Genomic DNA, 17,542 nt, shown 5'->3' on the forward strand with positions numbered 1-17,542 from the left:
GGGCTTTCTTCCTCTAGTGGGGAAATAAAACGTAAAAGCCTCTTCGAAGCATCCCTGAATCAAATCCAGTCAGAGCAAGACAGGAGGGAGCACTTCAGTCGGGCTCCTTTGGACTCTGAAGATGACGGATTTTTGGACACCTGCACGGGGCAGGGGTAACGGAAAGTCAGAAGACTAAGAGAAAGAAAGGGCCTAGAGAAGACTTTGCAGTTCTTAAGTTTTCTGAGGTAAAAACTTAACTAGAATAGATTCTCTCTGTGACGATCTTAGAAACTGTAAGTATGAAGAGAGAGCAACACAGGAAATGTTTAGAAGAAATATTCTTCCTCAGAGAAGTCTCAGTCCTTCGACTGTGAGGCCAGAGGCCAGCATCACACAAGGACTCAACAGGAGCGCCCGGCTGTGCGCTGCTCTGACAAGGGTATCAGCCCCTGTGCGACCATAATGCTTCCTCCTTTGTGCTACCTGGCATTTGCTCTCTGATTTAAAGACACTGTTACAAACTCCCTCGCCATTCAGAAAGATGAATGGCAGGAACACACAGATTCCCAGAGGCCCAAGGAGGAGATTCAGGTAATGCCCCTGCAGTGAAACCAGAGTACTCACACGCGATCTCGTCTAGGGCAGTGACCACAAACCACACGATGCTCCTCTCTGCCATTTTCAACCGAAGGTCTGCAACCTTCTCCTTCCATGAGATGCCTGCAAAAGACAAATGTGCTTCTGACTCCTCTATGATCCCGTGAAGCCAGAAGCCGAGTGAAAAGGCTTATGCCAAACACTCTTACATGGTACCATTTCTCATTTTGGTTGTGAGCCTAGCACTGCAGCCCACAGTACCACTTCTTAAGGCAAGCATGCTCCATGCTGTGGAGAGTCCATCCCTACAGAAGAACGGCTCTGCCAAGACATCTGACTGCCATGAGCCCTGACTGCTCACCAGGAACATGTTTATGCAGACTTGCTGGGCACATGTATCTACCGGGGGTCCTTACTGCTTGGTGCAGTTATGGCTCCAGTCCCTCCTCAGACTTACAATCCACAGGACAGCACATACAGTTAGATTAGCAATTAAGTGCATTACAACATATAGGCTGGTGTGACTGGCAAACCGGCTGGGCTATGTGAACACACTCTCCAGCAGCAGACCTCACCTGTGAAACTCACTTAACGTTTCCTGGGCCAGAAGACTTGGGGCTAAGACCAGAGAGTTCCTGCTGCAGCCTGACTCACTGTGAATATTACTTCCAAGTCACACTTGCCCTGTCAGGGACAGCCAAGGTTTCTGTGCTGCTCCCAGAATGCAATATGGCACCAAAGGAAGTCACCTCACCACAGTAGCATCTGTGACTTAGCTTCACACTAGCTACCTATGAACAGGGTAGGCACTCCTGTGTGGTGTCCCTAGCACCCATCAGTGGCCTGAACAGTCAAGGCATGCAACTGTTTGCAAAACAGAAACTTTGGCAGCAGTATCTCAGATTTCTTCTCCTACGGCAACAGGTCAGAGGCTCTATTTCAGTTAAAAAAACAACTTCAACCATGCTGATGGGAAATATTAAGCTGACCCTGGGCCACTCGCTGTGCCCGTCCTCCCCAATAAACCACGCCCTCCAGTGAGGGCGTCACCCTGGAAAACGAGCCTGGGGCTGCCCACAACCACAGACTGCTTTGAAGATCAGCCCGGGAATGCTGTTTAAACTTGGCCCAGTGTCTGAGCTGTGATACTTTCTTCCCAGGACCCCTCTGGCAATCTGCCTACATTCCAGACTCCCCACCGCCCCCCCCCCCGCCGGCCCTCCCCCTCCCCTCAGCCCACCTCAGTCTCCTTCCACCCTTCACTGTCTCCATTAATCCACACTTTCTTCTCCCACAAAAGCTTGGCAGTCCATGCAGCTCACTCACTCTCGGGGGCAGGCTGGGAGACAGCCACATCTAAACTTCTACAGCATAAGGTGCAAGACAGTGAGGCCTGGAAGGCAGCCCTACAAGTGCCACATGAGAGGAAGTGGAACCAGGGTCAGGAGGTGCTACACCCAGTGCCAGACCCAGAAGAGTGGCACTGCCAACCAGGGAAAAGCTTCGGTCTTCCCACCAGCACCCACAACATCATTAGAGGAGTTCTGCCACCACAGACTAAGCCAAAGTAAGTGGCAAGCAGGGAGCAAGAGCAGAAGGCAGTAATGGCCTGTCTTATCAACTGGCAGTCTACACCAGGTGAGGCACAGTCCTACGGTCACGCCAGACACCTGTGCTGGAGACAAGGTTGCATACAATGGGATCTACCAACTTCATAGCAGGGTCTCGAGTATGACTTTAACAAGACGGGTTGGCAAGGCAGGCTCTCAGGGTCACAGCTATGGCTCTGACCTGTATAATCCAGGCCCAGTGTGAGGAGGGGCTTGCAAGGGCGCTCCGGCCGGTCTGTCCAGATCTTATCCACCAGGTTCTCCTTCACTGGCACAAGGTGGTGACCAGCACTTCGCAGTACCTTGGCCATCTTCTTCCAGTAATCTGAAGAAAAACATAAGGCCAGCCACAAAACGAACACTCATTTCACCTAAGGCAAGTAGCAGGGCCCTGGGCCAGGCTCTTCTGAAAGGCATTCCTCAGTGCCAGGAGTACAGAATGAAGAACATCAGTACATGGCCTTCCATGCCTGTCCCAGAAATGTCCTCCTTAGCTGACCCTCGAGAGTGACGTCAAGTCACATTGAGTCCCAAATGCCCCGGATCTCAGTAGCAAACAAGGAGCAAATACAGAGGTGTCTGGAAGGCAGGAAGAACCAAGTCGCTCACCTGTGGGAATGATGAGAGGGTCTACACCAACCCTGGATCCTTCTGGAAGCACACTCACCAGCCAGTCCTCCTGAGTCGGTGTGTCCTTCAGACCTAGAAGGACAGAACTGCTGAGTGCCCACCCTTCACATACAAGGCCATGATCGAAGAGCAAAGGCCCCGCCCACAGCCAGCCACTGACTAGGTGCTGAGCCTACGTCTTGGCTATAAAAAGCCTTTCTTGGGATTCCGAGCGGTGTAGACGGGAGCCTACCGCAGCCTTGGATTCATCGCCACAACAACGGACAGCCTCTTACTTCTACGAGACTATGATAAACACTAGACAACCTCCAAAAGAACCATAATATTTTCTACAGGTCAGTTTTTCTTTAATCAAGCCAGTATTTTGGGGACAGAGTTTTTTAAACCAGTGAGATTTTTGCTAAACAATTAACATCCCGGCACCATGCAGGCTTAATCAGAGTAAAAGCCCATGCACTCTGAGGGTTTTCTCTGCTAACTTTTGACAGACAGGAAGCTCAGTGGTTTATAAAGCTCATGACTCCCAGTCCTTAAAAACTACAGGCTGGCATGAGGCTTTATTTTGTTATTTGACTCTTTTTTTTTTTTTTTTTTTGGACAAATCACTAAATAAGCCACTTTATTAATAAAGTTTTTCTTGGAAGTCCTGGTATAACTTCTGTAGGATGAAGTCACATTACTTCCCAACAGACAGATCTTTGGCAAAACCCTAGGGCTGAGTCACTCATGGGCAGCAAAAAAAAACCCTGCAGAACCTCCCTACAGTGTGGCCCACCTGAGGAAAAGCAGGCAGGACACAGGAGCAGCACTGAGAGGGGACAAGGAGCCACCCCACACTGTGGAGCTGACACAGTCCCACTTCAATAGGAGACTGAATTCACGCTTTCCTGCTCTGACCCTATAGTGCTACCAGACCTGATGGCTTCAGCTTGCAGACCCCAGAGTTGGTTTCTCGCTGCAAACTGAACCTGGGAGTTTTGAACCTTGGCTCCTCTAAAAGTGAGTGTGGTATATACACAAAGACACAGCATTTTGGTTTTCCTTGGTTTTTCAAAGATCCAAGGTGTCAAGAAAAACACTCAGATCCTAGATTCCTGAAGCATTCCACCACCCCGACCCAGACCATGCCGGTTACATTAGGTGGGCTGGGCCCTGCTTCTTTCTACCCACCCATCTTCATGAGAGTCCAGTTGTTGTCCATCTGCTTGGCAGCTTGGAGAAAGTAGCGCCCATCTGTCCACATGGCCGCATGCTCTTCCGTCACGATGGCTGTGCCTGCAGCAAAGCAGCGAGAAGAGAGAATCGTTTCTGACCACCAAGAATCTGTACGAAAACAGCAGTAGGTAGGCCAGGGTGGGGGAGGGGGAAGCACAGGGGTCCCAGGCTCCAAGGAAATGCCCAGGTGAGAGAATGACCCCAGGGCAGCTCAGGCCAGACTCCATCATAAGTAGTCCTGAAGCCTAGACTACCAGGACGCTGGTCTCCACACACGTGCACATGACCATGTGGCCAAATCTCATAACCAGCAAGACAAGGCGGGAAAGGCTCTTCTGCTCCAACAGACACCCACAAAGAGCTGCTTCACCTCCCCCAGAAGCAAGCAACCTGGACCATCCATGTCCATGATGACTGAGCAGGCACCATCACGGAGTCCAGGCTCTGTTTGCCTGTAGTTCCCACAGGCCTGGCAGATGTCAGGGCTTTCAGCAGAGGTGATGGCCAAAACCAACCCAAACGTGCCAACCCACACAAGCAGTAAAGCCAAAGGAAGCAGAGGTGAACCACAAGAAGAGAGGGGCTCTAACCTCATGTAGTTTGCTCAGGGGATGGGAGCCCAAGGGGAAACCTCCCAAAAAGTCAAGGGTGTGACAGTTTTGGAAAAGTTAGGGCGTAACATCAAGGGAGCTCAACATCAGCCATTATTGTCTAACTCAGCTAAACTGAAGCATCAAAAGGTCACAGAGACCTTTCCAGGACCAACAAGCTAAACCGGGAGAGCCAATACGATATTAAGGTCCCATATTCCATGCCTGAGGCACGAGCTAGGCACCATGTCCAGTTAATTAACACTACTTTCTGTGTGTGTGTCAAAAGCAGTACAAAGCTCAAGATTGGTCTTTGTAATACAAGGTTGCTTTGTTTTGTTTTGTCTGAAACAGCAAAGACACAGAAAAGAACAGAGGGTCACTAAAAGGTGACATTGCTGAGCGGGGAAAACCAGAACCCACACCACCGCACAGGCTCAGGTGGGGAATGTCCGGTTTGCATTCTCTCTTCAATACTGTGGCATAGGCTGGAACGCCATTTAGTTACCTCCAGAGCGGAACCAACACAAAGACAAAGAACAGAAAAGAAAGTTTAGTGACTCACCTGCAGAGCCATCGAATCCAGAGACAAACGCCCGCCTACAGTCACAGGGTGCAATGTACTCACTCTGGAAAACAAGAGACGTTCATGCCCTCAACTGTTCATGCCCTCAACTGTTCATGCCCTGTGCTACAGCCTACGGGCGTTACAAGAGTTGTAAGGTTCTTGGTACCTTCACTCATGGAGCCAAAGGAACAGGTAGAAAAGCAAACCAAACATTTTTTTGTTTGGTTGGTTTTTTTTTTTTTTTTTAAATAGCCAGGCACAGTGGGACACACCTGTAATCCCAGCACTGAGGCAAAACAATCTCAGGTTTGATGCCAGCCTAGGCTACACAGCAACATCCTGCCTCGGAAACGCAATACAGCATCAAAAAGTTAGCACACGGTGTGAAAGGCTCTAATTAAAGGGTACAAGTTAATGCCCTTTCGCTGCACAGCTCCACTGGGAGAACAAAGCAACTGCAGAGAACCGCTTAGAGCTGCTTCCCTTGAGAAGGTCGTGCCAACACTGCTGGCTTCCCCTCCCTTGCCTCTGACATTTGGGCATCTGCTATTTTTCTGGAAAGTGGAGCTGCTTTTGTTTTAACTTAAGTCTCTTTAGACACGGGCTTCTTCCTGAATGTCCTGTGTGTCCCCTCCATGGTGCTGTCAAGTCTCCCACACGGGACCATGCCTTCCTGTCAGTAACAGGAAGAAGCACTTCCTCCAATCCAGAGGACTCCCTCAAAACCAGGCCCTTCCCACTCGGAATCCCCTGCCTCTGTGGGGGAGGAGTTCTCATGGTGGACGGTGGGGGGCCAGAGATGTGAGAGTCCACTGTGTGGCAGCCAGAGAAGCAGTACAAAAGTAAACAGCAGAGGTGGGATTTGAACCTGAGCAGTCAGGCCCAGATCCACAACCCTGGAGCCCTATGCCAGGCTGCCTTCTAGTGCGCGGTATCTGTCGTTCTAAGGATGCCAGGACAAGATCAAAAGCAAGTAAGGAAACTGAGTGTGACGGTTAATACTATCACCTCGACAGGACCTGGAATTACCTAGGAGACAAACATCTAGAGAGGTCTGCGATGGATTAAGATTAGATTAAGTAAGGTAGAATGACCCACCATAAAGGGACCATCCAGCGTCTGTTAGTTGAGGTAGGAAGCCCCACTCTAACCGGGAGCAGTGCCATTCCGTAGGCTGGAGTCCCAGACTGAACAGAAAGGTCAAAGTGTTCTGGGCACCAGCATCCAGCTCTCTCTGCCTCCCACCTATGGATTCAACATAAGCAGCCACCTCCAGCTCCTGTGGGAGCCTTTCCTGCCATGACCAAGTGCTCCCTCAAGCCCTTTCTTCTGTAAGTAGTTTCTGACAGAGATTTTTTTCAGCAAGACAATTAACTAATATACTAAGGTTCAAATAGGAAACTCTAACTCGCCCACTGCCAGGCTGAGAGTGACAGGGATCCACGGCCAGCTCTGCTTGTGTCCAGAATTGAGTCTTCCTTCACTACCATTGCCAGCAGGCTTTCCTAGGCCAAAGGACTCAGCAAGGTAAACAATATTAAGCATGGTAGAACACCCTTGCAATGTCAGCATAAGAGGCTGAGGCAGAGGAATCATGAGTCAAGAAACAGCCAGTGCTTCGTGGCAAGACCCTAGAGGCAGGGAAGGAACTTAGGTAGAGCATGGGGCCACTGGCCAAGCCCAGGGTGTGTAGAGACAGTCAGTGCATCTGAGAAAGAAAAGGACCCATGTGGCCCTCTTGCTGTGGGGGAGACCTGCATCCCTCAGCAGAGCTGCTCCAACCATCCCCAGGGACCCTCAGGGAGACGCTCCAAAGGCCTGCTGGAAGCGAAGCAAGAGGAAGGCCAACCACATCTGGCCCCCAGCCTAAGCCCAGCTCTGTGGTGCACGGCATGGTCCAGCGCTCGCTCTGCCCAGTTCCTCAGCTCTAAAGGGTGTCATTTCTACCGCCAACCCCAAAAGAGCACACACAACATAAAAAGACAATTCATTAGACCTATAGACACAGGAAGAGATGGTCCCCAAATCCTCCTTTGTTAACCCAGTGACTACTGGGTACAGACTTTGAAAAGAGAGACAGGACCACCAGGCCTAGAGGCACTGGTCTTTATCAGCTACTCAAGAGGTGGAGGCAAGAAGGTCTTAAGTTCAAGGCCGGCCTAGACAAGTCCAAGGAAGCCAGGGCAGCAGCAGCAGCACCCTTTCAAAATTAAAAAAAAAAAAAAAAAAAAAAAGGGTTAAGAAGAAAGAGAAGCTGGGGAGAAGCAACACCTGTCCCCTAGGCCTGCTGGGAAGGGCAAATTAAGATGGCGTGCTAACCTTGGCAGAGGCCTGGAGAAAATCCATGTACACACAACAGATCTCCAACCCCATCCTCCTAAGAAAGCATCTAAGGAACCAAGATGAAAAGGCAACAGAAGACTCATCCTCTCTGCAAAGATGCTCTGATAACATGGCTCTCTGGATGTGGCCCTCCTGCCTGTGACAGAGCAAGGATGCTCTGACAGGACAACGCTAATGAACCCAGACCTCTCTGAGACAGGTCTCCAAGGTGGCCCCATTACTCTCCAGGAAGCTGAAGGGTTGGGGAGGGACAGGAGACCACAAGATTAGTCCAGCCCCGACCACAGAGGCAGGGGACAAATTTCTCCAGCAGATGATCATGTCTAGCCTGGGACCCAGACAAAGCCTGGGACCCAGACAAAGCCTGGGGCAAGAACCAGACATGACCTAAGTGGTCATCAAGCCAGAAGACTCGGCTCGTGGGGCTGGCAGCAACCTCACCTCCACACTGAAGGCTAAGCGAGGCCAGATGAGCCCTGAGTCCTGGCCCATGCTCCCCCAGTCATGAAGCTGGCAAGCCCAGGGACGCTCTTCCCAGAGCAGGCTAAGGAGAGTCACAAAGAAGCAGACACAGCTGGTGGCTTTTCCTCCAAAATTTCCCATTCTCTGCATTTCTCATAAAAGGATTCAGGCCAAGCCTCATCATTTCCACCTGCCCACGGTCCTGAATCCTCACCTCACATACACTGAAAGGGGGAGCTTCAAGCACACACGTTCTTAATATTAACAGGTCTTATTAGCACTCTCCTTCCAACTCTCTAGTCTGCCTGTCATGTTTAAGATCAAATGCAAATCCTGGCCCAGTCCCTAGTTACGGCCTGAGCAGGCCCTGTTGTCCTCCGGAAGGAAACTCCAACCTCAGCCCCCCCAGCAGCTCATCAGTACACTTCAGGCTGAGTGTCATCTCCACAGCGAGACTGTCTGAACGGCCCCAGCGAGGTGGCCACCCGGGCCCTCTGAGCTCTGTACAGAAGCAGCTTCCTGTCTTCTCAGGGAGCATTCAGACTCCTACTGCACTCGTCCTTCACACCTCCCCAGAGCATTCGTGAGAGCAGAGCGGCCACAACTGTCCCTGTGCACAGAGCAGGTGCCACGCAGTGGTTCCCAACCAAGTGTGCAGAATCAATGAAGGGCCTCTCCCTCTGCCCAGGGAACCTTACCTATTCTATGAAAAAGGAAGGAAGGAAAGAGGTCACAAGAGGAGCTAAAACCAAGGAAGTGGGTCCTCCCGGAAACCTCCAGAGGTAACAAAGCTCCACTGGCGCCCTCAGACCTGGGGACCTCTGACCTGTGAGGGAACAGTCTGCTGTTTGAGGAGTCATAGCTGTGACAGGAACAGCAAGGGGCTGAAGGGATTTATCATCTAAAGCTGAGGCTTCAAACCACCTGGCAGCACAGCAGGAGGCCAGCAGACAGGACAAGGCAGGAGAGACAGAGAGCAGCTTTTCCTCACTCCCAGGGCCAGCCTTCGGTACCCATTCCCACCTAGCTGGACCAGCCTTCGGTACTAGGAAGCTAGAGATGCCTGTTTGTGAGAAGCCACCCAATTGTTAAAATGTTGGTGTCTGACTCAAACAGTGTAAATAAAGAACATCTACAAACTACAAAAAGAGCCTTCGTCGTCCTCTGTGAAAACCCAGCTCCAGTGCCTGTCTGACACAGCCTCCCACCCACGCCAGCTTTCAGAAGTCTCCCACATCTCAACCTTGGGTGATGCTGACAGACTTCACTGGCTGACGTATTGGGCCCAATTCCTATTTGCTGCCAACGACTGTAATAATTTCTTCCGGTTCTAATCTAGAAGTAATCACCTCCCCCAGCTACAGATGGAAAAACAAAACTGAAGCTCACAGAAGTCAGTTACTTCCTCCCACCCAAGGTTCCACAACAGCAAACGCAGAGGAAAACTGTGAACTCGGGCCTAACTTTTGAAAGGCCTCGTCCTATGTGTCCAGGCAACATCCAATTTTAAACTGTGTATAATACTTATCATAAAAATGGATTATAAACTCAGAAGGAACAAGGAACATAAAGTATGAGCCAGAGTCAACAACCTTCAATAACACAATTAATAATCCAAGCCTATTACCAAGTCTGGCACTCGGCTTACTAGCTGGGCTCAACTTGCTCATCTGTGAAATGGGGAGAAGATGATACCCACTCTTAAGGACTGGGTAGGAGCTGGTGCTTGGCACTAAAAAGGAGCAGCACTTACTCCTTGCATTGGGCAGTGAGCCAGACTCAGGGAACCTGATCAAGCTTCTCAGAGTAGGCCATGTGGCCAGCCACAGCGGACGGGCATCCCGAGAAACACGAGCTACCGCCATATAAGGTATGCCGAATATGCAGTACAGAGCTGGCTCTAGCTTCAAGGTTGCTGAGATCTGCCTTTAAGCCCATCAGACAGCACTTAGAGGTCTAACCTGGGCCACATGGACAGATGAGGATCAAGAGGACTATCCAGAGAAAGGGGAAGGCTAGAGAAGGCCAGAGGCAAGACACAAGATCTGGGCTGCCAGCCAACAGGCTTGACAACAGAGGCAGCAGCAGAGAATTCTGGGAACACTCTGAAGAAACAGAGGCCCAAACATCACCCTGCAAGGCTTGTACTCTACCCTGCAAGTTCTAGAGAACACTGAGGTTGAGGACTGGGGGCTAATTAGTGCTGAGATTTAAGAACTGTCACATGGCCACATGCACTTGGAACAGGACAAGGACAACACAATGCCCAAACGCCACAACAAGACTAAACTTATTAGAGTCCACTCTGGGGGCACATTCTCCCCTCCCTGGTCTTCTGTAAGCCAAGTATCTGAAAGAACACGCCTCACACACATCAAGTTCTCAACAAAACTGAACCCGATGGTTGGGTATCTGTATTCTGAAAATACCACACGAAGATAGTGAACAGAGACATAAGCTCCTTCCTTCCACCCAAACACAGGATCAATGCCCAGGCTTTGGCACCTCTTCTCTCCTAGATGGAACAGCATCAACATACGTGAGAAAAGTGTACAGCTTCCCAAAGACAAACACTCCCGCCATAGTGTAGCCAGGCCACTGGACAGCGGCTGCCCAGCTACAAGTTCATTTTCCAGGTCCCACTGCTTCTAAGTAGGTCACATGATGGGAAGAAATGGCTGGGTCAAGAGTTAAACATAAGTATAATCTCAATAATTTCTCCCTTTGCTAGCTAGAAAGGTGGCACTGTAGACAAAGGAGCTCAGATGAAGTCCCTCATCAACACGAACTCTATACTACAGGATCAAGATTCGAGACCTCACAGATCCAGGCCCTAGAGAGAGGCTTTCCGTTGCATTACCACCACAGGCAATGGCTCTAACGAACCAGTGGATAAAATCACTACTCTGTCCCAGGATCAAGTTTAAGCAACAAAACAAAACAGTAGGCTGACTTCAGGAGGTATGGAGAAAAATGCAGTTTAGGAAAATCTGATTCGTGTCTTCCAGAAAGAGAACCACACACACTGCCAAAGACTCACATTAACAAATTCACTTTGACAAAATGTGACCCTTTGACTAAGCCAAGCCAAAGAACAGAACTCAGGGCCTTTCCGATAAGAAGATAGGATTTCTGAAAGAAAGCCCTGGCCCCATCTAGTGGCTGCCCTGGCCTGAAGCCACTGAAGCCCAGCAATCTCAGGATCTGCTTGAGATAGCACACTATTTACAGTATTTACAGATTACCACTGGAAAAGCTCCCCGGGGCCTTGTTCTGGGATTAGAAAGAACCACTTAAATTGACAGAGAGGCTGACCACTGAAGTGCCAGGTCCTTGCATAACCGTGCACTTGGGGTTCGTCTGGTTCATCTCTACTAGGGAACAGTGTGGGTGGATTTGTAGTTTGGAAAGTACACAAAGGACAGGATTCAAGATTCCCTTCAGTTCTACAGCACCCTCCGTTCTCCAGCCCTAGGAGGAATTCCAGCAACCTTGAATCAGGCTGAAATGAAGCAGTCAGGATGGAGGGCCTCAGACAACAGAGCCTCTCTACTGCTGCTGAACAAGTCACACACAAAGCAGCCCTTCCTCCCCGTTCCCAGAGGCCTGGCAAGGACACGGAGCCCCACTTAGGGGAGTTACCCCAACTATGCAGTGCCTCTCCACAGGAACTGAAAAAGGAAACCCACTTCTGCTGCTGCCATCTCAGTCACCCATGGACCAAACCTGCAGAGTCTCTGCCTGCACAGTTCACACTAAAAGCACGTCCCATTGTTTCCGTCCCAATCTCTGTTCTCTACGACCAATGCTCAACTTCAGACCCTCTTACCCAGATTCGGGGATCCCTTGACCTGTCAACAGGTTTCCCTGTTCTGTGTCTTCCTCCTCTGACCCACACTCAAGAACACCCCCTACTGGTCATATTACCTTCTTGTTCCAAAATCCTGAGTTCCTGCTAACCATACCTCAACTCAGCCAGACACCATGGTACCCTGCAATCCTAGCAGACAGGAGGACTAGGTGTTCAAAGTTATCCTCCAGTACGACACCAACTTTGGGCTATAAGAGAGTCTTGAAAAACAAAACCTCCTGACTATGGGGATCAAGGTTATGGACAGGAATGAGTGAGTGAGGGACGGCTTTGATTAAATGTGCCCATGGTATGCTTTCCATGGATGACGTCTCTCTGTCTCTCTCTCTCCCGAGCTCTCTCCACACATCCAAATTCTAACTGCCCGTAGTCCCATGAAACGCACGTCTTCGAGGAAGCCTTCCTTAATCTTGCTGTGCTAGAAGTCTCTCTCACCTAGGAACACGCTCCATACCCACACAGACCAACGCTGTGAATGGCATGAGCTTCCGGCCACACACGACTGAGCGCTTGGAGAGTTGCTGCCTACTACCAGTTGCTTTTCTTATTAGACTGAGCTGTGAGCAGTTAATTGTATCTCATTTTAATCAACTGCGATGTAATTTTAAAACAGATACACAAGATTCAGTTAGTAGAAAACTTTTAGGTATGCTTAGAGCAACTTGGGTGTGTGAGTCTACTTTGTCAACTATAAGTTTAAATGATGAGATTCTCGAGACCACATTCAAACTGAGGTGTTTTATAAATATAAGTTACCGTGTGTGCATCCTTCCTGTAAGAGTAACCGTTACTTGCTGGGCGGTGGTGGCGCACGCCTTTAATCCCAGCACTTGGGAGGCAGAGGCAGGCGGATTTCTGAGTTCGAGGCCAGCCTGGTCTACCGAGTGAGTTCCAGGACAGCCAAAGGCTATACAGAGAAACCCTGTCTCGAAAAACCCCCCCCCAAAAAAAAAAGAGTAACCGTTACTCTTTACACTGATATGTGAAAATGATCATTACTTCTGATACCCTGGCGGGAATAACTTATTAAGTATTTTACTATCTTTCAAGCTGCACACAGCTCACAAGCTCCTCCTGGATGGTGCTGGCTGAGCCCTTCCCAGACACATGTGCAGGATTTTATGCATCTTCACATCTCTGTGGCTTGTCTGGCCTTCTACTCTAAGGGGCTCTCATTCGCCTCTATCAAGGTGACAGTAACGGAAAAAAGCAGCTCATGCAGTGACACCCAGGGGCCAGACCTGCCATAAGCATTTGCTGACAGCAGCCCTGTGACTCACCAGGTAAACTGAGACTCAGAATCTAACAACCATGCAGCTGGTTATGGAGGCAAGCCTTGCATCCTGGCGTTGGGCCCACCTGGGAGCTACCTGACTCCGCTTTTGTCCAGTGTCAGCCCCCAAGCAAGCAGGCGACACATCAGTCAAACAAAGCTGAGCTTCCCCACTGCCGCCGTGCACAGAGGTGCCACGTAATGGGTTCTCTGGTCTCAATAAAAATAAATAAATAAATAAAGGAATGTAAGTATATATAAATTTATGAAGTCTAGACAGCAACTTCTGTAATCAGTGCCTAGCATGAGCAAGCTGATTTACTGGTTTTAGGACGCTGCTAAAAAATGCATTGTCCTGGGGTTCCACCTCCAGCTTCCTCATTGAGGAAACCTTTCAACAGTGATATTCCAGGATCGTTCGAACCGAAGGGCTGATGAATCTACACCAGCCCTGTCCTTCGGCCAGCCCTCCCATCATTCCCGAAGGGTATATCAGGCCACACCTGATGTCAGAGGCGAAAGCATTTAAAACTCAATGGGCCACAGAATTTCCCTTTGTGATAAAGAGAAAAAAAGCATTTCATGAACAGTACCCAGGACTAAGAACATCAAGATAAACTTGGCTTGGCTTAGCTATGAGAATGTTCTCTACCCATAAACAGACAGACAGTACAGAGTGTAGTGTAACAGTAGGCTAGAGGAACAGAAAGACACAGGCACAGACACACAGCTGCACAGTCTGAGCCAGGCATGTCGACTTCACTGGGGGCGCAGTGAGACTCAAATCTTTCTGCACGAGGCCGCCTCTGGAGGTGAAGGTTCACAAATAAAGTAGAGGTGTTAGGTAGAGACAGGACAGGGAGTCGAGCAAATGGAAAAGGAAAAGGGGGGTGGCACTGGGGGGGGAGACCCTTATCACCCACGCCTGTCAGCTCCTGTCCTGTGCAGTCTTGAGGACACTGTTAGGCAAAGCAAATGTCACAAATGCCAAGCACACGGCTCTGGCTGCATGAGGCCTCTCAAGGGCTCAAAGTCTCAAGCACCCAAAGTATAATGGTGGATTACAGAAGCAGGGAGGAGGGGAAATGAAGGGCCTCGCAATGGGTGGGGTTCTCATCTGCTTTTCGGGGTGAAACCCATCTAGAAACCTGTTGTGTAACACTGTGTACCTCGCTAACATTCTGGTACTGCACATTATAAAGGATTATGCTGGTGGACGCAGGGGTGCGAGTTTACTACAGCTCACTGCACTGTTTGGGTCACAAAATACACATCTGTAGGACGTCTGACAACACTCAGGAGCACCTCAGGGGATTTCTAACGCCACTTCACAGCCACTCCCTCAGGGGAGACCCCAACCACTTGTTTGTCCCACATGATGGGGGAGGGGTGCTCGAGAGGAAGACCAAGGGTGTTCACACCAATCACGTCTCATCTGGGACTCTGGACCTGGAAGGAGACTCAGCCTATTATCTCAAAAGTAAGAGATAAGGAAATGAAAGCATAGCAGTTGTCCAGTTTATACTACCCGCTCTGTAACCTGCCTCCCGGCCAGAGAAAATGATGTACAGCAAGAGTCAGAGTCCTTCCTCCCCTCCCCCCCCCACCCTTCTTCATAGCCAGCGCATTCCTCTCCAGCGAAAGAGAGCCCGGGTGCTGCCGACTCAGCCTTTCTGCCTCTAAACCCGAGGTCCTCAACCTTCCTTTCTGCTGCGAGCCCTGAATGCGGCTCCTCGTGTGTGCTGAGCCCCGGCCATGATGCGACCCCTGAACACGGCTCCTCATGTGTGCTGAGCCCCGGCCATGAAATTACTTTTGCTGCTGTTTTAGAACCGTAACTTTGCTACCGCTACAGATCATAATGTCATCTGTGTTTGCAGATGGTCTTAGGTAACCTCGGGGAAAGGGTCACTCGATTCCCAGGTTGAAAACCACTTGCACTAAACTTTCAAAACTTTTTTTCTAATTGTACACGGCGCCTCCAGGTGGTTTCTGTCACCTACAACTGAGGACTCCTAAAACCCAGCCTTATCTCCCACTAACAGTCTTTAGTTCCCTGAGACTTGCCCAAGGAAACTGGCCATACTAGTTCTAAGAGGCTTTCTGCTTCTCTGGTCTTCTTTCTATTAACCCTCCTACTTGGAACCCCTTCCCTTCTCCACCTCCAATTTCCACTCCCCTCTAGTCACCTGCCGTCCTGTCTCACAAGTCCCCATCCATCCTCGTCCCCTCAGAGCCTGTCACTTCCACAGCCAGATCAAATTTTTTTCACAGCAGTTACCACGTTCTCCATCCCGACAGATACATGTGTGCACACCTTTTTAATGTGTATATGTCTGTGGATGACTATGCATGCATGCATGAGGGCACCTGCAGAGGCCAGAGGAGGTGTCAGGTGACCTGGAGCTACACTTACAGGCAGCTGACAGCTAAGAATCCAACTCAAATCTGCTGGAAGATCAGCAACTGTTCTTAACCACTGAGCCATCTCTCTCCAGCATCACAGACATCTTAACCCCACTGCTACACTGTTTGATTCCTAAGGCAGAATCCAATTCTGTTGGCATTAGACACAACTGCTGAGCAAAGGCTAGAAAAATAAACTTACAGATGCTTCTATCAGGAGGTGGGGAGCACTTTGATGCCTCTGTGGGGGAGGCAGGGAGCACTTTGATGCCTCTGTGGGGGAGGCAGGGAGCACTTTGATGCCTCTGTGGGGGAGGCAGGGAGCACTTTGATGCCTCTGTGGGGGAGGCAGGGAGCACTTTGATGCCTCTGTGGGGGAGGCAGGGAGCACTTTGATGCCTCTGTGGGAGAGGCAGGGAGCACTTTGATGCCTCTGTGGGGGAGGCAGGGAGCACTTTGATGCCTCTGTGGGGGAGGCGGGAGCACTTTGCACAGTTTCTTCTCTCACTAAGCTATAACCATGGTGAGGGCAGGAGTCCGACCCTCCCGGCTCATCTTTGTGGCCTTCAGTAGCATGTCACAGGTGGACACTCACACACCAGCTGATTGCCCACAGCAAGACAGCCCTAGAGTCCATAAGTGACCACTAAGCGGGAGCTCCACGATGGCTTTCTGTCTTCTAGCAGTGCCCAAGCAGAAAGAGGTGAGACACAGTTCTGATGGGGTCAGAGCATGGCAGACGCAGCATATTAGAATGGAATACATCCAAAAGGGAAAGATCCATAATTTAAAGGCCTTACTTTGCCCACTGATTCTTCGCAATTTACTGAAAGCTAGGTACCCTCACTGGGAACAAGGAAGCCCCAGTCAAAGCTACCAGCATTCAGTGAGGCTTAATCAAACACAGCTCCTTCGTCAGGCCCCAGAAGACACACTTTCTTATGGGTTTGCGACTACAATCCTACAAACATGTCAGAGCTGAGGGGAGACCTGAAGGACCTAAGGAAAAGGAAGGAGGCTGAGGGGTCGTCATCCGCAATCCGCACTTGGTACCTGGTGGGCATCTCCTGATGGGATGATATAGGCCTGGATGGGCTCTGCCACGTACTCGGAGTTCCTCATGGCCTGTCGCAGCTGCCGCAGCAGCTCTGAGGTCACCTTTGGAGCCATCCTGTGGTCTGCAACAGGAGAGTTTGTTAGAAACCAGCCTGGCCCTGCAATTCAATAGCTAGCAGTCCACAGCAAACTAAAGAAGGGCACCTTCCACATCCTCCCCCAGCTTCATCTTCAAACTAACCACTCCACCACCAGACCAAGCCCAAAGCAGCCAGAGACACTGGTGCTTATAGTTTTGAGATGCAAACTTCTAAACACCCGTTAGGTGGCAAGAAAAGTTTTGCCACGAAGACTCATTTCCTGATTATGTTTGACTTCTAGAACATTATTCTAAGGAGAAAAATCAAACAGTTATAAGGAAATATAGGTGTCAACTTCTGTTTATAGCTATGAAAGAAATAAAAAGATACACTATTAGTTAAATAAACTATAATGCATAGAACACTAAACAGCCACTAAAAACTATATGGACCTAGGAAAATATTACATAGGTGTATATGTTTGTATACTAGAAAGTTGTCAAGGCTTGATAGGTAATTAAAAACATTTGAAAGGGCATATGTAGATTATTTTACTTTAAAATTGCATTTTAAAATGTATACATGCAGAAAGAAGTTTCTAGAATCGCAATACTTCATGTGTTAAGAGTGGTTACTTTGGGGTCTTAATCTTAAGGGTTTCTATTGCTGTGATAAAACCCCATGACCAAAAGCAACCTGGGGTAGAGAAAGTTTATTTCTGCTTACAGTTCCACCTCAGAGTTCATCACTGAGGGAAGCTGTGGTTATCCTCACAAGACCTGCACAAGGCTGAGCCTGTCCACAGGCTGTGGTTATCCTCACAAGTCCTGCCCAGCTCCTGACAGACTACTGGGAGCTA

At 49.7% G+C, this 17,542-nt stretch overlaps 1 protein-coding gene across 3 annotated transcripts in view; it reads right to left on the reverse strand.

Annotated features, from left to right (window-relative positions):
• Xpnpep1 (X-prolyl aminopeptidase 1) overlaps window positions 1-17,542 on the reverse strand; it is a 48,933-nt gene that overhangs the window by 18,517 nt on the left and 12,874 nt on the right. For all 3 annotated transcript variants that reach the window (XM_034504166.2, XM_034504165.2, XM_076924122.1), the window contains 6 exons: window positions 16,601-16,725; window positions 5,190-5,253; window positions 3,990-4,094; window positions 2,799-2,891; window positions 2,371-2,514; window positions 607-702 (listed from right to left, as the gene is read on the reverse strand). In XM_034504166.2, the coding sequence (XP_034360057.1) occupies window positions 607-702; window positions 2,371-2,514; window positions 2,799-2,891; window positions 3,990-4,094; window positions 5,190-5,253; window positions 16,601-16,717 (619 nt within the window). In that variant the 5' untranslated portion in view covers window positions 16,718-16,725. The remainder of the gene's footprint in view (window positions 1-606; window positions 703-2,370; window positions 2,515-2,798; window positions 2,892-3,989; window positions 4,095-5,189; window positions 5,254-16,600; window positions 16,726-17,542) is intronic.

Source organism: Arvicanthis niloticus, chromosome 1 (assembly GCF_011762505.2).
Source record: "Arvicanthis niloticus isolate mArvNil1 chromosome 1, mArvNil1.pat.X, whole genome shotgun sequence".
In the NCBI taxonomy this organism is placed as follows: Eukaryota; Metazoa; Chordata; class Mammalia; order Rodentia; family Muridae; genus Arvicanthis; species Arvicanthis niloticus.